This window comes from Aspergillus fischeri, genomic scaffold (assembly GCF_000149645.3).
Source record: "Aspergillus fischeri NRRL 181 1099437636247 genomic scaffold, whole genome shotgun sequence".
NCBI classification, from domain to species: Eukaryota; Fungi; Ascomycota; class Eurotiomycetes; order Eurotiales; family Aspergillaceae; genus Aspergillus; species Aspergillus fischeri.
Genome location: NW_001509772.1, coordinates 1,631,417 through 1,651,847, shown reverse-complemented (window position 1 = coordinate 1,651,847; position 20,431 = coordinate 1,631,417). Strand labels below are relative to the sequence as shown.

Sequence of the window (20,431 nt, the reverse complement as noted above, 5' to 3'; positions counted from 1 at the left end):
CTCTCAAACGGGGTTATCCGGGAGTTTTGAGTTCTCAGGGCAGTTCTAAACATGAATCTTGTTTTACTTCATAAAGAGTCTAGCCTAGGATGACAGATTGGCGGGAGACAAGTTGCCTTAATTTCTCAGTCACACTTGCAGTGAGATCATCTCTACCAGAGCAAAAACAGCACCTGTCAAAATATGAGAAGCGAGAGCTGGGTTGCATGGAGCTGGATACTGCCATTGTATCATGGCTATTCTATATTCCGCCCATCATATCGACCTTCTACTGCTGGTGTTGATATGCAGTTAGCTCAGGTTGGTTTTGACTCTGAGGTGGCTCTTTGCGGTGTTATACCCTTACCTGTCTTCCTGCGTTCACACCAAAAAGGATCAACTCGAGCAGTTACTATCTGCTTTGTATTTCTCTGTTCAGCTCATTGTTCTGCTGTCTTTTCTCTTTTCGTATGATGGTGTCAAGCTTTTCTAGTTCGACTCTGCTACAGTTGAGTACCCAATTCAATAGTAATCTCTGATACCGAGGAACAACTGTTATGTACTTTCGTTAGCTCGTTCGTGCGACTTTGTCGCCCAGTAACGGACCAATGCTGCCACATACCGACTCCGCGGCTGACAATTTCGGGAGGATTACATTGTATACTGTAGAGTAGCCAGAATGCTTCGTAGAACACCGCTCTTCATCAGTCCTATTCGCGACAACGCTGCGCTTACCTCGAGTCCTCGACGAAGAAAGTCTACATTGACCTCATATTGCAAAGAAATGAATTTCAAAAAGAACTATCCTGCTTGGTATCATATGTTCATCGCACGTCTTTTTCTGCCTTTCGCCGTTCTCCTTTTATAATAGGCGTAAGGTTACACTCTACTGAGTGAGTGCAGCACTGGAGGCCTTGAAGGATTGTTCAAAATCGGCAATGATGTCGTCAATATGTTCGGTACCCACCGAAATGCGGATAGCATCCTCAGTGACACCCGAGTCCAGTCGCTCTTGCTCCGTGAGCTGTTCGTGGGTCGTAGACCATGGGTGGATGGCCAGAGTCTTCGAATCCCCAACACTTTTGCAAAAGAATTAGTATGCGTCGGGACAGCGAGCTAGCAAAGTTTCGGGAGCCAGAAATACTCACTTTGCCAGGTTGGAGATCAGCTTGAAGTTGTCAACTACCTGAACTCCGGCAGCTGCGCCTCCCTTGACTCCAAATGATAGTACGCCACCGAAGCCGCGCTTCAGGTAACGCTTGGCAATTTCGTGGCTGGAGTGAGATTCGAGACCGGGATATGAGACCCAGCTCACGTGCTCGTTCTTCTGCAGCCAGGTAGCCAGGGCAATGGCATTGCTTGCATGTCGTTCAGCGCGCAGACTCAGAGTCTCCAGACCAAGCAGAAGCTGCTGAGCGGCAAATGGGTTTAGTGCCGATCCCAGGTCACGAAGGATCTCAACCCGAACACGAATAGCAAAAGCGATAGATCCAAATGTTTCCCAGAACTTCAATCCGTGGTAGCCCTCGGACGGTTCGGTGAATTGGGGGAATCTGTCAGCGTGCTTACCCCAATCAAATTTACCGCTGTCAACAACAACGCCGCCAATGGTGGTTCCATGACCACCAATCCACTTGGTTGCGCTGTGGACGACGATGTCAGCACCGTGGTCGATGGGGCGGAAGAAGTAACCGCCAGCGCCGAAAGTGTTGTCAACCTAGAATAAAGGCGAGTGCGATCAGAGATAGACTTCCCGTATTTCGACGTCAAACTCACCACGAAAGGAACGCCCTTCTCGTGAGCGACCTTGGCGATGGCCTCAAAATCGGGTACATTGTACCGGGGATTGCCAATAGTTTCGACATAGACAGCCTTGGTGCGGTCATCAATGGCGGCGGCGATGTCCTCTGGCTTGTCTCCCTGGACAAACTTGGTTGTGATGCCCAGACGAGGAAGGAATACCTTCAATTGGTTATAGGTACCGCCGTACAAGTTGCTCGTAGCTACGATGTTGTCGCCAGCGTGGGCAAGCGCGGCGATGGCCATGAACTGTGCAGCCTGGCCGGAAGAAGCTGCAACGGCTGCCACACCCCCTTCGAGGGCGGCGATGCGCTTCTCAAAAACATCAACAGTAGGCTGAAGCCAATGAAGGTTGTCAGCAACTCGGCCCAACCTCGGCTGCGGAGATTTACTCACGTTCATGATACGGCTGTAGATGTTTCCGAACTCCTTGAGGCCAAAGAGTCTAGCTCCATGGGCAGAATCATTGAATGTGTATGACTACACCTCGAGATCAGTTGGGGGAATAAACTAGGAGAGTAGAAGGGATGGGACAAACGCTAGTAGCATAGATTGGCACTGCACGCGAATTGGTAGTAGAGTCTGGTTCATGACTTGCTCACTTGTCAGTATTGCCATTGAGATAATGAGCAGTCCAGATTTTTATGTTTATTTTACCCAGCATGGAGTTGGAGCGTTTCAAAATGAGGTGTTTGCGACATGGTGTACGTTCAAGGATTGGTTATGTGCTACTGGAATTGGACACTCTTCTCACACAATATATAGTGCAATCGAGAAGCGACAGGGAGAGATGAGGGTGAAGAGGGAGGGCCAACACTGCAGATTGAAGGGGAAGGAAGAAGAAAATGCAAAAAAAGGGAGTATTTAAAGTGGGGAAGTGATCTTCAGAAAGTATATAGAAGTAAGTCTGCATATATAGTTGTGGTATACTTGGGGTTGTGCACTGAGGTAGCGCCGATGGCGTGATTAAGGGATTGGACACTGGAGTTGGGAGGGGGAAAAGGCATTACGAGAAAGCATCAATAAAATGAATTAATCGTTCAAAAAAGTGTGGAATACAGACCTTATAATTGCTTTTTACAGGAGTGTGATGATTTTGATCCAGAGATGTATATGTACCGCTGTGAGAGAATTCAATACATAGCAATGGCTGAAGATGATGCTGATGGGATAAGTTACTAAGTATGCACGTAGATACTCTGTACGTGGAAAGGTACTACCTTAGAAAAAACGTGCTCACACAAGTGGCTAGACATTCCCTGATACAGCAACCATTATGTTGATTGTTTCTTGTTGACAGAGATTAAAGGCTATATTGGACCTGATAATAATCAATATTTCTAAAATATAAGTAAGAATGGAAAAGAGAGCAAAAGGGTACAGCTTCAATGGTTGAGGATGCTGGATGTTTTGGACGGTGTGGGGTATGAGAGTCTGTATTCTCGGCACTGATAAGATTGAATTGTAAGGTAGTACAGAGACGCTTGTCCGACGTATGCAAAGCACGTATCAGAAACTGAATTTGAGTTCCTAGCACTTGTTCTCAGTAACATTCTCCGAGTCTGGGGAAGCCTGATTTTGATGATTCATCTCAAGGCACAATAGGTCGACCGTGGATGGGTCTTAAGGTAGACAGGTAGTAATACCATGGCATCTTCGACGTCAACCACATGCTTTCTATCATGTGAGACGGTGAGAGTCGATTATGATTCACTCAGTCTATCGTGGCGCTCCTAGACTCCTATAGACTGGCGTAGAATGTTACTTTTGACTTTATTCTCCTCACGATATATAGTTACTTCTTGATGATTTCTTTGCCGAGGTGCATGTCGTCATAGGGCAGAAAGTTCCTTAGCCTTGTGCCATCTACTGCAGTACAGAGGTATCCCCGTTATTAGCATTGATCATAGGCCCCAATAACACAGACGTCCAATGAGCAGTCCTACCACTCTGAAGAATAAAGGGTAAGACAGAAATGAATTTATAGTACACAACAGAACGACAAGGGATCGACACCAATCATAATGCTCGCGTCATGCAGCTTTACCAGCGTACAAGAAACTAGGCGGAAGAATTAGAAGAACGGCATTTGACTGTGACGTTTGAGGTCATCAGGCATGTATTTAAAGCGAGGAGACTACACCAGGGGTCAAGGTCCTTCTGTGTTGTTCTTCCTTGATGTATATGTACCTTATGAGGTTGGAGTTCTCTTTCTATCAAAGCCCGTGGTCGTTGTTCCTCCAACAAGCTTGAACAATAATATAATATATTCCCCAATAAAGGTTTGTTTCGTACCCGCCTGTCCAGTCTGCGACCTGTCACAGGAGAAAGTTTGAGGCCAACACTGGTCTTTTTAAGGCACGGGAATGGCGATGATCTTTCCCCAGCATCCTTTCAGTCCGCTCCAATCTCTCCCTCCCATTTTTACATGCCCGAGATTCGGGTTTGAAGAGATCGGCTGATTGACTATATAGGTCGGAAGAAGCAGAGCCTCTCTTCTCACACTTGCCACATCTGGATGCAATAATTTTTTCACACCATTACCATTTAGACATCCAGCAGTGATCATTTTTCATTATGGCTTTGAACTTTCCTTGGATTTATCCTGTTCGCGTCGCCCAGGTAGTGTTCGCGATCATCGTTCTCGGATTGACTGCATATGGTAGGCCTCCGCTTGCCCTGTTGTGCTGATGGAAGACTGGCCTAACACCCTAACAGCTGTCGGTCTAGTCCGCTGGAGTGACACCGTCAATTTCATGCTTTTCAACGGCGTCTGGACTGCCTTTGTTGCGACACCCTATCTTGCGCTAGCCCCAGTTTTCTTTCCCCAACTGGCGCATCGTTTTGTCATCCCAGCTGTGGAAATCGTGACCATGATTTTCTGGTTTGCAGGGTTTATTGCGCTCGGTGTTTTGCTACCATCTCCGGATTACTGCCACTGGGGTCAATGCAGAGCATTGCAAGCTGCAACCGTGTTTGGGTCGTTCGAATGGTAAGTCGTACCCATTTCAACCTAGAGCACATATCGATGTGTTCCCGAATTCGGAGATATAAGGGCTGAATTGCGGAAAAGGGCATTGTTCCTTGCTACGACCATTGTGGCTATACTCGGTGCTCTGCGATCTGGCGGTCACAGCACCCACAGTACGAAGCCTGCCCCACAAACTACCACTCAGATTGGAGTCTAAAATGGGGTTGATAGCAACTGTAATTCCATGAGAATGAGCGCCTGTCATCGCGTATATGTTCATATGAATACGCGCGATGAGTCTCAGAAGAAAAAGCCGCCTTGTTCTTATGGCATGACGTCATATACGCCAGCTTCGACCGATGCTTGCTGTTTTCAGTCATCCAGATACAAGGCTATAGAGGGACTTCACTGAAGCGCATGAAGGATGGCTGTTGATCTCTCGGGCTGACCTTCCGAACCTCATAAATTCGCAATTGGCGCTTACTGGAGACCACGACTTCATCTATTCATGATTATGCCTTTGTACCTTTTATAATGGTACCTACTTTGTTTTTCTGCACGCTGTGATGTTGATACCCCGTCAGTTCTATACCATGTATCTGATCTCTGTTGTACATTGATCCACAAGTTTGCTGAAATTTCATTGACAATCATTAACATGATATTTTTCTCCTAAGAAAAGTCATGTAGAGGGGCACCCACTGTAAAATTTCAAGGTCAAGTGAATTGCTGGATAATGTCAATTCTGGTCGATGATACGAGTCCTATCTTGACTCTACTCTAATGAAGTACGAAGCATGATTGCGTTGTATAAAACAGGAGGATTAGACTGGCGGATGCCTCAAAAGGATCACTTGAAAGGAAATATTCTAGAAGCTTTTAGCCACGCCTCAGTTTGCCCGTACCGAGAAAACCCCGTCTCAAGCCTTGGTTTGGGATAGAGTTTAGATCCCAATTATCCCAGGCTTTCAAGATAATATCTAGACCCCTTACAACTATCTTGCTTCGGTCCCTAAGGATTTAATCTAGGCCTCTGTAGTCTGAGTGTTTGGTTGTCCGCAGCTCCTTAGAAACCAGCTTGGCCAGCAATCCGGGCCTCGGAGACTGCCGATCTGAGCTTAGATGCTTGCATGCACCAACCCCGATACACAGTACGTGGTGCCGTAAACTTACGATGAACGTGGAAAACTCAAAAGAGGAACGTTTAACAGCAACCAAGAGAATCTGTCGGTATGTGTGGTTGCACTTATCTAAGGTATCATCTGTCTAGATGATATCTAGTATTCTAGTTGTTAGGAAGTTCTCACCAACTCATCTCCAATTTCCGATTTCCGATTTCCGGTTTCCAAGTAGCCAAGCTTCGTCAACTTTCCGCCACCGCACTTAGTTAAATCATTTAGCATTGAGTCATCTAAAAAAAATTCTTCTCTCTCCGCCCATCGTTCAGCACTGCCAGCAGCGCTCCACGTCCCTGGATGGCAACTCTTGAACACTAAATATCTGGGTGGACATTGAAAGGCCCGAGCAAATGATCGATGTTGGGAAATACATTGCCCTCCAGAGGGCCGTGCTTTCCAGCATTCATGGATTGAAGTCTTATTATTGGCGGAGGGAGGAACGGAAAATTGTATCGTGCACCAAAGAGTACTACCTTACCTATGAAATGGTACCTAGGAAAAGATTTTCCATTTTACTAAGAGTAGATAGTGGTCCAGTGATGATAACAAAAATGATAATCATTAGCTATTCTCAGTTCTAATCTCCCTCCGAGTGTCCAATTAACGTTACATTGCCTCCCGCTCGCAGATAGAATGACTCCATAATCTCCATTATTAAAGCCCACTCCAGCCAGTTTCTGTCTACAGTTCTCTTTACATAACATCTTCCTGTACATTGTACATACTGATTTTACCTGTCTCGTTCGTCATTGGCTGTGCCGTTACCTCATTGCAAGTGTCAGTCTTTTGCTTTTCTGTCTTTGAAAAGCCGATGCATTTGCAATAAAAGCATAGCGCCAAGTCTGTTCATTGTCCATTCTTGACCCTCGTCTTGGATCAATTCAGTCAGCAGCGCAGACGAGGAGGAGACAGAAACACCTGCTTGTCTTGCTCCGTTGATCGGCACTACGTCTATCTAGTGGACTGGACTCGCTCAACCTCGAGTGGAGTCCTTGTTGCCGGCGCGCTTCCCTCCTTCCACCCCAATTTTTTTTCTCCTCTTCTTTTTCTTTCTTTTTAGTACCTTGAATCCCCACCAGGCCTCTAGTGCGCTTGCCTACTCCAATCCGTCCTGTTTCAATCTTCAGCGCTGAACGCTCGACAGATGGCCTTCAATGAGTTTGAGGTCACGGCTGCGCCAAAGGTCGCAGAGGGCAAGGGCAAGATGTTAAACGATGAGCCTGTCCAGGTTTACGACAACAGTCCTACCCGTACCTCGAACGATCTGGACTGTGAGAAGCATGGAGCTAGCCGTCAATCGAATCCACTGCCTGATCTCAAGCGGAAGTTGAAGAGCAGGCATCTACAGATGATTGCCATTGGTGAGTCTTACTTTGATTCGAACGTCGACTTGGAAATATCACGTCCTGTGCTAATACGCTCTGGTAGGTGGTACTATTGGCACAGGTCTTTTCATTAGTAGCGGTACCGCTATCGCACATGCAGGCCCTGTGGGTGCCCTCATTGCCTATATCTTCGTCGGCTCCATCGTCTACTCAGTCATGACCTCCTTGGGGGAGGTCGCTACATACATTCCAATCCCAGGAGCGTTCACGTCCTATGCCACGCGATTGATCGACCCGAGTCTGGGTTTCGCCATGGGTTGGATTTATTGGTTTTCCTGGGCCATCACCTATGCTCTTGAGCTGACCGCAACGGGTCTAATCATCCAATTCTGGAAATCTGACATCCAGATCGCCATCTTTATCGCTGTGTTCTGGGTGATGATCACACTTTTCAACTTCTTGCCCGTCAGTTTTTATGGCGAGTTGGAATTCTGGCTCTCAAGCGTCAAAGTCATCACTGTCGTGGGGTTCATGATCTTCGCTATTTGCATTGACGCAGGTGCTGGTGACCGTGGCTATCTTGGTTTCCGGCACTGGGTGGACCCTGGGCCCTTTTCCCCCTACGAAGGCGTTCACCCCGATTCTACCGCGAAATTTGTCGGCTTCTGGGCTGTCCTGATCCAGGCTGGATTCTCGTACCAGGGGACTGAGCTCGTTGGCATTGCGGCTGGTGAAACAGAGAACCCCCGCAAGACTGTTCCTTCGGCCATCCGCAAGACATTCTTTCGGATCCTGTTCTTCTTTGTCCTGACCATCTTCTTCATCGGTCTGCTGGTGCCTTACACTAATGAGAACCTTCTCACTGGTGGAAATGACGCCAATTCCTCACCCTTTGTCATTGCAGCCAGGCTAGCGGGTGTGAAGGTTCTCCCGGATATCATCAATGCGGTCCTGTTGACCGTGGTTCTTTCCGCTGCGAACTCAAATGTCTATAGTGGCAGCCGTATCTTGATTGGTCTGGCACAGGAAGGGTTCGCGCCACATTGGTTCAAGAGGACTAGCAAGAAAGGTGTTCCCTACTACAGTGTTGCATTCACCTCGGCTTTTGGCCTGCTTGGATTCATGAATGTTTCCAATGCTGGTAGCACTGTATTCAACTGGTTCCTGAATATCTCCGGTGTGGCAGGCTTCATTACATGGGCATCATTGAATGCTTGTCATATTGCGTTCATGCGGGCTTTAAAGGCTCGCAACATTTCTCGTGACCTCCTTCCGTACAAGGCTTTGTGGCAGCCATGGTATGCCTACTATGGCTTGTTCTTCAACATCCTGATTATTCTCACACAAGGATTCACTGCCTGGATTCCAACATTCAGCGTGACCGATTTTTTCGTCGCCTACCTCAGTTTGATCCTTTTCGTTGTGCTCTACTTGGGCCACAAGATCATCTTCCGACCAGCATTTGTGCGTCCAATCGAAGCAGATATCGATACTGGCCGCGTCGCTTTGGAAAACGAGATGTGGGAGACGGTCACCCCCACCAAGTGGTATAAGAAGTTGGGCAGCGCGATCCTGGGATAGAAACATGGAGCGACTTCTCGACCCGTTCAACTCTGCCATATGTGTCGGCCGTTCACAGGAGAAGTAACTAATGTACAGAAAATGGAATACGGGCTGTTACAACGTATACGTTTGTTGGTATGGTGGTTCGGCTGTCCGATTTTTGTGGACTGGTGCCAGGAGAAAGGATGAATGCGTCGGTGAAATAGGGATGATACCCCTGTGCCTATCTCAGTTTTGTCTTGTATATACTAGCATGTAGATATTTTCTCTCTTAGGGTTCAGCATTTGGCATGGAGTCAGGCGACTTGTCTCTTTTCATGGGTGTGATCTGACTGTGCTGCTGCACAGTTATTGAATACATAGATAATTCATCTGCCATCAGATCCGGAAACCTCAAGTTGTATATTAACCCATATTTAGCTGCAGTTATGCCCTAAACATATTTTATTTGGTTCACTCATGATATTTGTTAGCTCAACAACAGTCAATGATAATATCTAATCATCCCTTCCTCTTGTAGGAGGACAACAATGCTGCATGACTACCTTAGATACACTGTCACATGAAGCTCTATCCACGTGCTAAGGTACATACCGCGATTAGCTTTCTCCAAGGATCATCCCTTGCAGCTGACACTGTAGGTACATTATTACCTAGTAGGTAGTTACTCTGGGTACCTATCTGCTCTACACACATAATAGAATAGTACTCGTGAAGGTAGGTAGATGGCACTCTTGTCATCTATGCGCACAAGTCCCGATCTCGATCACTCACTGAGCTGAATAAGTAGTACGGAGGATGTCCAGTCAAATCAACGGAAATTCCCCCAGATATTTTACCTAGGCTGTCCGCGACTTTAACTGTATGAGGGTCAATTTCCGACCGACGCCATCTTGCGCTAGGATCTCCGGGACACTGAACGATCTAAACTGGAAAGAGAAGAACTTCTCCGTCTTTATTATCTGGGTGACTTAAGTGATTGAGTCTTTGATGTCAAAGGTGATGGAAACGCATCAATAATGATAGTGGAGTTGCAGGGTGGGTGCGGATAGCATCTGATAGGCTCGGAGTATCTCAATTGCTGAGCGAGCGTGAAAGGCAAAACAGCCGAGGTAAGTTTCCACGAGGATGAATGGTCGGTATGACTGCGACGCTTGGCTTGGCCATTCAGCTGCTCGGCAATGCTCCAAGCCCCAGCCTGGAGTCCTACCTAACTCAGGTAACTACCCCATCCCGAGGGGCGATTTGGCGGGCTTTTCCCTGGCCCGGACTGTCAGGGAACCCCAGTCGCTTTTTCTCTCCAGATATTTATTTCTCTGTCCGTCGGACAGGCAAGAGAAAGGAAAGAACAAGACCAGTCTGGCACGAAGACGTCGTTTTGTACCCATAAGGAGTCCGGCCAGCTTCCCCCACTCCCCTTTTCACTTACCTTGACTCCATACTGTCCGTCCTTGTCGCGATCGCTTTCTCTTTCATCATTGTATAGATTGCTCGTTTTCTGTTTCTGGACAGACTAAGCCCTCCTTTTTCTTGTAAACTTCCCCTTTTACAGTCGTCGTCGAGACATTCGCACTTGTGCTATTGAACGCCGTAAAGCTCTCCCCTCCCTCCTTTGGCCTTGGAACGACTTCATGTCTTCCGAATGCTTTTGTACCTTCTAACTCAAACAGAGATAGATCGGACATTGTCGCCGCCATGTTTTTCTCCCAGCAACCCACCCACCTCGCTCGTGCGGAGGAATTGAGACAAGAACCTCCAAAGGGCACTCCATATTCGGTGGCTATTCCTGGCACCGAGCAACCCGGACGGAGTAGAGTCTACCGTGCTTGGAATCTCCAGAATGAGCTTTTAAAGACCTTGGACCCCAAGGTATGCGCCGAAGACGCACACCCTCAATGTCTCGCAGACCTGCTGCGGAATACCCCTGGGACGTCCTCACGACTAATCCTGATCCTGTCTGTCTAGATTCTCACGGCGCATGATGTCTTCGAGTCGACCGCGAATCGAGCCCCAAAAGCCCATTGCCTCGGATGGCGTCCTTACGACCCGGTCACAAAGACCTATGGCCCTTACCAGTGGATGGACTATGAGACCGTTCGAAAGCGAAGAGCTGCATTTGGTGCCGGCTTGGTGGAACTGCACAACAAGCATGGATGCGGACGCTCGGGACCATACGGGATTGGATTGTGGTGTCAAAATCGGCCAGAATGGCAGATTACTGGTGTGTACTCCCCGCTTCTCAATATGTTCCTGGCCACTGACTGAAGTTTGTCATCGTCCAGATCTGGCATGCATGTCCCAGTCCCTCTACTCGGTCTCGATCTATGATGTCCTCGCCTCGGATGCCACCGAATATATCATCAACCATGCTGAACTGAACTGTATTGTCACTTCCTTGCCGCATATTCCCACTCTGCTCAAGCTCAAGCCTTCTTTGCCCAATCTTAAGATCATCGTGAGTCTGGACCCTCTGGATGCTGGCGAACCCGCCGGCCACTCAAAGCGTGCGCTCCTGGAATCAATCGCGGCCGGTCTGGATGTCGCAATCTATACCATGGATCAGGTTGAGGAACTGGGCACCGCTTCGAATCGTCCGTGCGTTCCTCCGTCTCCTTCGGACATCGTCACTATCAACTATACCTCCGGTACTACCGGTCCTCCAAAGGGTGTGGTCTTGACCCACGAAAATGCCGTGGCTGCTGCCTCTTCGGCTCTCGTCAACATCCAGCAGGCCCCGGGTGACACGAGTTTGTCTTATCTCCCGTTGGCCCATATCTATGCCCGTTTAGCGGAGCATACCGCTTTCTGGGCGGGTGCGCGTATCGGCTACTTCCACGATAACATCGTCGAACTGGTTGACGATATCAAGGCGTTGAAACCTACGGCATTCATGTCTGTGCCCCGTCTTTACAGCCGCTTTGGCAACGTCATTCGTGGTGCCACCGTGGAGCAACCCGGCTTCAAGGGTGCTCTGTCAAGACACATTGTTGCCGCCAAAACTGCCAATCTGAAGAATCCCGACCCTAGCAAAGCCACCGTGAAGCATGCTCTATACGACAGAATCTGGGCCAAGAAGGTCGCTGCGGCCATTGGTTTGGAACGGTGTAGATTCATGGTTTCTGGCTCGGCGCCCCTCGACCCCTCCTTGCACAACTTCCTGAGAGTTGCCTTTGGAGTCGACTTCATCCAGGGTTACGGCCTGACTGAGACGTACGCCATCGCAAGCTCGCAGTCTGCGAAGGATCTTACCGCCGGCAACTGTGGGCGTATCGCTCCTTCCACCGAAGCCTGTCTAATGTCTCTGCCTGACATGGAATATTCGGTCGATGACAAGCCTTTCCCGCGGGGTGAGTTACTTCTGCGTGGTACCAATATCTTCAGGGAATACTTCAAGAACCCGGAGGAGACAAGCAAAGCAATGACCGAGGATGGTTGGTTCCGCACTGGGGATGTTTGCACAATTGATGAAATGGGTCGCTTTATTATCATCGACCGCCGGAAGAATGTCCTCAAGCTCGCCCAGGGAGAGTACATCTCTCCCGAACGGCTTGAAGGTGTCTACCTGTCTGAGCTTAGTTACTTTGCTCAAGGCTACGTTCATGGCGACAGCGTTCAAACTTTCCTGGTTGGCATTTTCGGTGTCCAGCCCGATGCATTCGCTCCATTTGCTAGCAAAGTTCTCGGTCGGACTATCGACGCTACAGACATTGAGGGACTGAAGTCGGTTCTGAGTGATGACAAGGTCCGCAAGGCTGTGCTGAGGGACCTCGAGAAGGTCGCCAAGAAGCACAAGCTTGCTGGTTACGAAAGGGTTAAGAACTGTGCTTTGCTCATTGAGCCTTTCTCGGTTGAAAATAACTTGCTGACACCGACGTAAGTAGCCGTGTTCTTTCGTGCAGTATTGCCATTGCTTTCAGATACTAACACTGGTTTTCTGTCTAGTCTCAAGCTGAAGCGTCCTCCTACCGCGAAGAAGTATCGCCAGCTCCTGGACCAGCTTTATGAGCAGGCTCTGGAGGAACAATCCGCTCCCAAGGCTAAGCTGTAAATGTGGTTTGACTTCTCTTCTTGTATAGAATTATACCAGTCCTTCAAGTTATCTGTGCTCGTGTGTAGTATAGCCAATCTCTTAAAGCAATGTACATATGTCTGAATGGTCTTTGGCCTTACGGAACAGCAGATAGTGCACATGCCATATTTTCTATATCTTGCGTTCAGACCCCGGTTGCCTTAGAGTACCAGCCTTCGTGCCTGGGTGGTATTGATATCTTGCGTTTCCTGTCGAGATTCCATTTTGCCATGCCTTCGAAACGGGAAGTGACTACGAGATAGGTATAGGGGCCACTTCATTAGTGAGATAACCCGCAGTTGGAATGGACTTGTACTTTTCCTGTCCTCTTGGAAAGGTGTGAATGCTGTGGCAGTCAGTGAGGTGTCAATGGCCGACATTGAGCCGATCTCATTGCACGGCAGTAGGCTATGTAAGCCCAGTCTCAGTCGCATTCTGCTTTTGCTATGAAAATCATTCAAATGACAAGGTTCGATTTTCTCGAATCTTGTCCGTCATTAGTAGCATTGTCGCTTATGCAGTAGTAGGTTGATGCGGAAAATAGACGAATGACCGAAGAGCTTGGCACTCACTCCATCACCACGCCTTCGTCACCTACGCAGCTCTGTTCCATCTAAACGACATCTCTTCTTCGCCTAACCGCCTACGAAATTCTCAAAAAATTGTGCGAGGACGCTGCTGTCCTTTTCAATTCTATTCTAGGCTCAGCGCCTCCCTCCCTTGAAATCATGTTCTTCCTCAGGTCGTCTCTTTCCGCCCTTCTCCTTTTCGTTGCGGCCACCTTCACAACAGTATTGTCCGCTTCCCTCACAATCACCATTCCTCCTTCGAATATGCTACCCAACCCTAACATCCTCCCAGCTGGGACACACGCGACCTTGACCTCATTACCGTCACCGAAGGATAGGGAAGATGCCAACAGTCACGTACCTCATCCCTTGACGGCCCCGCTCACCCGCTCGGCTTCTTTCGTCTTCCGGAACCTCAAGGCGACGAAACCGGAGTCCTATCTGCTCGATATCCGATCGGCCGAGTATGTCTTTGCCCCGTACCGGGTGGACGTCTCTGCCGATGGAACTGTCCTGGGCGTGTGGGAGACTTACCGAGGAAACCCATGGGACAATCGCGGCCAGGAGAAGTTCGTTGTCGATGCTGCTGCTGGTAACGGCGCCAAAGCCGCAGAGGTGACGGTGGAAGCTAAGGTCTTGGCTAGAAGAGGATTCTATGAAGAAAGAGCTAGATGTGAGATAGATTCCAGCCCCCGTGCTGCCGTGGTGGAGAATGCTTCACCCTTGCGCGCTCCAAATGATGTGTATGCTGACAAAATGCGTCGTGCCAGTTTCGCCTCTTTCGCTCTTCAAAAACCCTATGATATTGTTGGCTTTGGTAGCCCTGGGCTTCACCTTTGGGATGCCGAAACTTATGGAGAATAGTAAGTCGTATTGCTACTATTGATTCCTGCATATACACGCCTTGCCTGCGTGCTAACTTATTTGTCAGTGGACCCGGAAATGCGTGCTGAATTCGAGAAGCAATCACGCTCCTCCCCGATCTCTGGTGCTACGCGGAATGCTATGGCTGGTGGTGGGGGGCCTGGGAATTTCGATCTCGCCGGCTGGATGGCCGGTGCCACCGCAAGACAAGTCGCTGAGACGGATTCTGGAGCCCCCCGGGGAGCCGCAACCGGTCGGGAAACTGGAGGTACTACGCGCAGACGAGGTTGACAGGCTATTTCATTGGCTTCGTCTTAGCCAGCTGCTCGCAAATGATATTTCCTATAATATCAGTCGAGTTGACTCTATTTCCGACTACATAATGGATCTCAGCCAACCGGTATGGGAGTATAAAAAGTAAGTAATAGAACACAAGCAAGAATACTATTTACATGACCATCATCAACATCATATCATCGGGAAAACGATCAGAAACAAGTCTGTGTACATGCGCATCTGTTGATACGCTTAGAGCATCTGGGACAGACGCAGCAGGCGAGAGCGGACAATTAAGCCCGCGCTCTCGTGACCCATCAAGTTAAAAACTGAAATCAAGACAGGTGAGGACAAGCGCCAACACAGCGGCGCACATTTCAGCAAACTCAAAAGTCACCAAAGTCATCGCCGCCGCCAAAGTCACCACCGTAATCATCACCATAGTTATTGACGATCGTGTCCCCATGGTCATCGTCGAATGCTTCTGCGAGCAGAGCACCGCCGAGCAAACCGCCTCCCACACCCAAAGCGGCAGCGCCTGCAGTGCCCATTCCGCCGCCCCGCCGCGGTGGCACCGCTCCGGGATAGTGGCCACCCTGTGGCGGGTACTGAGGATATCCATAGCCTGCGGGCTGCGGTTGCGGGGGGTAGCCCCCGCCATAGTAGCCTCCTTGCTGATACCCGTAAGGTTGCTGCTGAGCAACAGGCGGTCTTCCAAAGTGAGAGCTACCACTACTGCTCGAGCTTTTACCCATCAACTTGCTCAAAAAGCCTCTGCTGCGCTTCGGTTCAGGGGCCGGCGCAGGGCCCTGTGACGTCTGATAACCCGTTGAGGACAGCGGCCTGGAGCTTCCGCTGTAGTAGTCTGCCGCCGCGCCGGGATGAGCAGGGCTTCTGCTTTGAGCTCGAGCATCTTCTTCAGCCTGTAGCTGAGCAGCGAGCCGGGCATCGCTCTCCAGGGTATCATTGCTGGGTTCTGCTTGGTTGTAGGGGTTGTTCGACCCCAGCGTCTTCTTGTCGTCAGTTGCGGCAGCCTGAACAGACGGATTTGCAGGACCAGAGTCATCGTATGACGGTGGCGGCCCGCTTGGAGGAGCATGCTGCTCTTCTTTCTGCGCTGGACCCTCGGGACGTTCCCATTGGGATTTGCCTGTGTGCAAGTTCACAAAGAACCTTGAGCAGGGTAGATTAGATCCAAGGCATTTACAGCAAGTTCAAGACCGAAGCCGTAAGAGGACTCACCATTGCTTGTAGCGGTCATCATATTGAGACTTCCATCCTTCTGGGACGGAAGGCGGCGGAGGTCCGGGAGGCGGGGCAAATGACATGGAGAGAGGAAAGAGATGAGGGGAGCCGACTCGGTCTTAGGGACGGCCAACAACAATATGTCCAAGTACGTCGATAGCGAAGGATCAGACGTCTTCTTATATCAGACTCGTGAGTACAGCTAAAGAAGAAGGGATAGAAATTTGGAGATGGCAATGTCGTTCGTTCAAGTATGGTTCCAGCAGAAGGGTATGATCTCATATAAATAGATATGGCCACCTAGCCACGACCGGGTCAACCACTTTGCAGTGCCCTGTGGCGGTGGCCCAGACAATAAATACTGCTGATTGGACGACTGGCAGTAGATATGAATGTTGTTACAGAGGCACTATAAGTACCCTTCTACTCCGTAATGGTGCCTAGAATCTAGATGCTTACAATACTCCATAGCATAGCAATCAAACTAATCTATCACCTCACAGCTGGAACAAGCTTTGAGCGATAGTCTAGTTTAAGGGGTCAAAGTGCGATAGAAGCACTCTTTCTCATGTATTTTTATCATGAGTTTACTCATCAAAGGCATGGTCCCTAGAAACTTAGCTATCACCTAATAGGGCAAACCAACACCAGATGAAGCCGGATCCTAACATCTACCTACCTATAGAGTCTCCTAGCTTCTAGTATATTAATATAAACGTACCATGTTACTAGACCGTCATACCAATTAATGTAAACATCCAGCATATCATTCATTCCCAACTCATAACAAGCCACAAATCAATAATCATATCATTGTGAATGAAAGTATGAGAGACAAACAACAAATGAAGGTGATATAGGTAAAATAGCACCCAGGAGGCCGGTGACCTGCTCCATAGCCCCCTTGACCTTGCTCAGCTTTATGCTTCTTCTTGTGGAAAATTAGGATTGACCTGGCCACTGTCCGGCCACCAAAAATCCTCTTCAAGACCTGCCTCCAGCGTTTCAAGCAAAGAGTCCATTTTAGGGAACTCAGAGAAAGGTGGCCTAGCTCTCGCAGTACTTGCATTCTCTTCTGAATCAGTATCGGTGTCACCTGTTAGGTCTATGACCTCACATTGAAGATTGGCAATGCCCATGAAGTCTCCAATGTAAATGTGCCGACTTTGCGCTCGCCTTTCCGGGCCACGGTTATCTTCTTCATCACTGCACAGATCAATGACATCAACAGCACGTTTCCTTTTATATCCATTTTGCCGCTGGTTGCGAATCCGAGCAAGTTGAATATGAGCCTCCACAAGTTGCCGTGATTCTTCGTCCAAGCCAATGCGATCCTTAGGGGCCGGCCCATCGAGCTGTCGCATCTTAACATCCGGTTCGAGACTGCCAAGATGAGGTTGATCTGGGTTCCCTGGGCGAGCCCACCCGGCAAAAGGTCCATCATAATGAGGGCCTTGACCCACTCCAAAAACAGGGTGTCTTTTGAGCTTCCCAGAATTCAGTAGCTTTCGGGCCGCTACAAGCCCAGACTCTGAATCTGATGAGTGATCATCGCAGGGCGGCTGAGCTGCGTGCCTGAATTGCATTTTTCTTTCATCTTCATTTGGGTCTCTGCCCTCATGAGGCGAAGAGCATGAAGTAGAGAGGATATGGATACCCCCGCCTGCGTCTCCAATCAAGAGATTTGACTTATCACTTGAAAAGGCACCGCACATTATCTCCTCTTCAATTCCAAAGACGTTCTTTGTAAGGGCATCCTCCTGAGATCGCAAGATATTCCATTGCTTAACAATACCGTCTGAGGCCCCTGTGTAGAGTTGGTTGATTTCGTCCCCCCACAAGGCCATTCTAACACCTACATCATCCTGCTCCCTCTCAAGCAGTTCATCTAATTGGTTGAGAGGTTCACCATGAGGAAGCTCTAGCAGGACTTGATCTCGTTTGCGATAGTCCCAAACATATGTTACGCCATTAGTGCAACTGGCGGTCACATAATATGAGTTCATTGGGCAGAAGGTGATATCATTGATGTCCAGCGCAGGACACTCGAACTCAATTGTCTGAGATTTCCACTTCAGTGGTTCATAAACACGGACCACAGACCTGGTTCCCCGAGACACTTGGCTCTGGCCTACCGTACTTGCTGTGGCAAATCTCGGCAAGGTCGGGTGCCATTTGATATCGAATATATTCTGTGAATTAGGCTGAAATGGTGTTGGAATTATTGAAGCCTCACCCACATGCCACCCAGTGAGAAAGCCACTCGGGGCTGGGCAAGCGTGTGGTAGGCCATCATCCCTCTCGGACATCCCAGCGAGCAGTAAATGTTTAGTGTCATGGGTACTCCCCCAAGCCAAGCAAGTGGGAGTCAGGTCTCTTCTGGATTCAATTATTAGGGGAGCATCCTCCCTTGACTCCATGATGTTCCATAGCCTGAAAGATTGCGCGCCGGTTGCCAGCAGATTCGCTTGAAAATTTGAACGCGCCATGACTAATACTTTCGATTCATGTGGGAGCGTTTTGTGATTTGTTATCCGGTTGCCGGAAAACCTCCAGAGTTTCACCGTATTATCGTAGCTGGCTGTAAAAAGTGTATCATCAAACCACTGCATAGCAGTAACACTCATGAAGAGACGGTTGTCACTTGTGGCCCTTTGAGACGCAGCCCTCCCAGGAGGGCGAATTATGTAATGACCAGGCACCTCCTCGAGGCGATTGCACGTCAAGTCCCCAATGACCAAGTTGTTGCCCCGATTGTACTCCATATTGCCCTCATCACATTGGGCAGTGGCGCCTGCTGCAAATCTGGTACCGTCAGGCGACCAAGCTAGGACATTCACGTCATTTGAAGCACCTTTCCAGGTCTTCAGAAGACTGAAATCTGACTTGACCTTAGTTCGAAGCTGTCGCTTTACAGACCCTCCTAGCTCACGATTCTGTAATAATGCGTTCACATTGTTCAGGGCTCGAATGGGACCAAATACCGAGGAGCTGCTGCTACTATCAGTCACTCGAGCAGCCTGAATAATCGAAGGCGATGATGAAAGATGTCCATTTCTTGCAGTCTGGATGAATGCATCGATATCGGCAGGCTGACGTCGAGAAAGTATAGAGGCGTGAGGCAAGCAGCTTAGGAATATCTGGAGTTGTTGTTTGATGACTGCGGGCGAAGCGGACAAGACTCCACCCCCTGCCATACCCTTGAGAGTAAGGAGTTGAGTAAGACAATGTCTCACAGATTGCTGATTCTTGCTTCTGACTTTTGAAGTCAATACTTCCCAGAGCCAGGTACTAGTATCAATGACTGCCTCATTTGAAATGAATCTGGCAAGTTCGCGCAGCAGAGAGATTTTCTTCGCAAAATCCCGATGGACATCATGCCTCGACAATACTGCGATAACTTGGTCACTGATTGAGACTTCTGAGGTCGGTGAATACTGCCACCCATGTAATGATAATAAATCCAGCATAGCTGTCATCTCGTGCGAGTCAAAATCAACATGCAAGATTTCACTTGATATTGTCATGGACTCCCTGTATCTCCTGGCATATTTGACAGGATTGTGTTCTGGCCAGAATGGTGCGTGTTTAAGATCTTTGAGGTGATCAAGGGATCTGAAGTTCAACTTCCGAATCTGCACCCCTCGCGAAGAATAGATGATACGGTTTTCAGCATGAGAAAGAGGATCATTCGAATTCGGGTGACGAAGGCGCTGGGATGATTGATTGGAAGGTTTGTGACTCTGCCGCTTGCGTGCCTGTGAGCCAGTATTGACTGATTTTATGTCTCTACTGCCTGAAGGACCCTCTTCCGAGTCAGACTGAGAGAGGCTAATCACGGGATAATAATTGATTTGCTTGTTTCTCGAGCGAGCAGAACGTCGTGTCCTTGGCGCTAGAGACCTGGTCGGAGAGGGAGCTGGAGATGATGAGTCCCGTTCAACAGATGATGGAGATGAATTAAATGTCTGCTTGTCCATACTCGACAAATTGGATGTTGACCTTTTCCTCGCAGAAGTTAGTAGACCAAGAGCTACCTTGGCATTACAATTCTTCCTGCCTCCCGACGAGACTCCTGGATTGGTAACTGCGCTGAATTCATCATTTATAGTGTTAGAGGCGTTATTCAGAGATGTCTGAGAGTGAAAAACTGTCTCATAGTTGTTGCAGGACACTCGCTCAATTTTCTTGGTACCCTTAGAAGAGGGTTCCATAAACTTTGATAGAAGTAATCTGTGCTCTTCAACGAGCGCAGGATCATCAGGTTCAAGGTGTTTGTGGTTTGATGTGCAGAGATTCATCATCCCTGCTATCTTCTGGGGTAATGCACGATGTAGCATTGGGACTGGCTTCGAAGAGATTCTAGTATCCTTTGTCTCCCAGTAGATCAGATACTGAGATACGAAGGAATTGCCTATACAAGTAGATGTCAGTGTCCAATACATAGAGAGAAGAAGCGCAGTCCAAGATCGCAAGGGGAACGAGGATGAAGAAGCAGGGAAAAGGAGAAGCATAAGTAATACATTGGCAAGGGTGTCTCCTAACTCACATAGCGGGTATTGGTTGGTATGTCCCGGAGAAAAAACGACAGT

General features: G+C 48.7%; 7 protein-coding genes across 7 annotated transcripts; 4 read left to right on the top strand and 3 right to left on the bottom strand.

The window, feature by feature from the left end:
- Positions 1-865: 865 nt before the first annotated feature.
- NFIA_037850 (O-acetylhomoserine aminocarboxypropyltransferase/cysteine synthase family protein) lies at positions 866-2,397 on the bottom strand (the record flags this gene model as incomplete). The annotated part of the gene is made up of 4 exons (XM_001266107.1): positions 866-1,058; positions 1,128-1,696; positions 1,756-2,224; positions 2,318-2,397. The coding sequence occupies 4 exons, from the start codon at positions 2,395-2,397 to the stop codon at positions 866-868; spliced, it is 1,311 nt and encodes a 436-aa protein (XP_001266108.1).
- A 1,959-nt stretch (positions 2,398-4,356) lies between these two features.
- On the top strand, positions 4,357-4,967 carry NFIA_037840 (MARVEL domain-containing protein; the record flags this gene model as incomplete). Its single annotated transcript, XM_001266106.1, has 3 exons — positions 4,357-4,441; positions 4,498-4,771; positions 4,853-4,967. 3 exons carry the CDS (start codon positions 4,357-4,359, stop codon positions 4,965-4,967), a joined length of 474 nt encoding a protein of 157 aa, XP_001266107.1.
- Positions 4,968-7,072: 2,105 nt separating this feature from the next.
- Positions 7,073-8,834, top strand: NFIA_037830 (putative arginine transporter; the record flags this gene model as incomplete). Its single annotated transcript, XM_001266105.1, has 2 exons — positions 7,073-7,289; positions 7,357-8,834. The coding sequence occupies 2 exons, from the start codon at positions 7,073-7,075 to the stop codon at positions 8,832-8,834; spliced, it is 1,695 nt and encodes a 564-aa protein (XP_001266106.1).
- Positions 8,835-10,511: 1,677 nt separating this feature from the next.
- Positions 10,512-12,864, top strand: NFIA_037820 (putative AMP-binding enzyme; the record flags this gene model as incomplete). Its single annotated transcript, XM_001266104.1, has 4 exons — positions 10,512-10,685; positions 10,782-11,037; positions 11,099-12,689; positions 12,759-12,864. The coding sequence occupies 4 exons, from the start codon at positions 10,512-10,514 to the stop codon at positions 12,862-12,864; spliced, it is 2,127 nt and encodes a 708-aa protein (XP_001266105.1).
- A 749-nt stretch (positions 12,865-13,613) lies between these two features.
- NFIA_037810 (uncharacterized protein) lies at positions 13,614-14,609 on the top strand (the record flags this gene model as incomplete). Its single annotated transcript, XM_001266103.1, has 3 exons — positions 13,614-14,127; positions 14,225-14,317; positions 14,386-14,609. The coding sequence occupies 3 exons, from the start codon at positions 13,614-13,616 to the stop codon at positions 14,607-14,609; spliced, it is 831 nt and encodes a 276-aa protein (XP_001266104.1).
- Positions 14,610-14,980: 371 nt separating this feature from the next.
- On the bottom strand, positions 14,981-15,922 carry NFIA_037800 (WW domain-containing protein; the record flags this gene model as incomplete). The annotated part of the gene is made up of 2 exons (XM_001266102.1): positions 14,981-15,767; positions 15,837-15,922. The coding sequence occupies 2 exons, from the start codon at positions 15,920-15,922 to the stop codon at positions 14,981-14,983; spliced, it is 873 nt and encodes a 290-aa protein (XP_001266103.1).
- An 837-nt stretch (positions 15,923-16,759) lies between these two features.
- On the bottom strand, positions 16,760-19,318 carry NFIA_037790 (WD repeat protein; the record flags this gene model as incomplete). The annotated part of the gene is made up of 1 exon (XM_001266101.1): positions 16,760-19,318. One exon carries the CDS (start codon positions 19,316-19,318, stop codon positions 16,760-16,762), a length of 2,559 nt encoding a protein of 852 aa, XP_001266102.1.
- Positions 19,319-20,431: the final 1,113 nt, after the last annotated feature.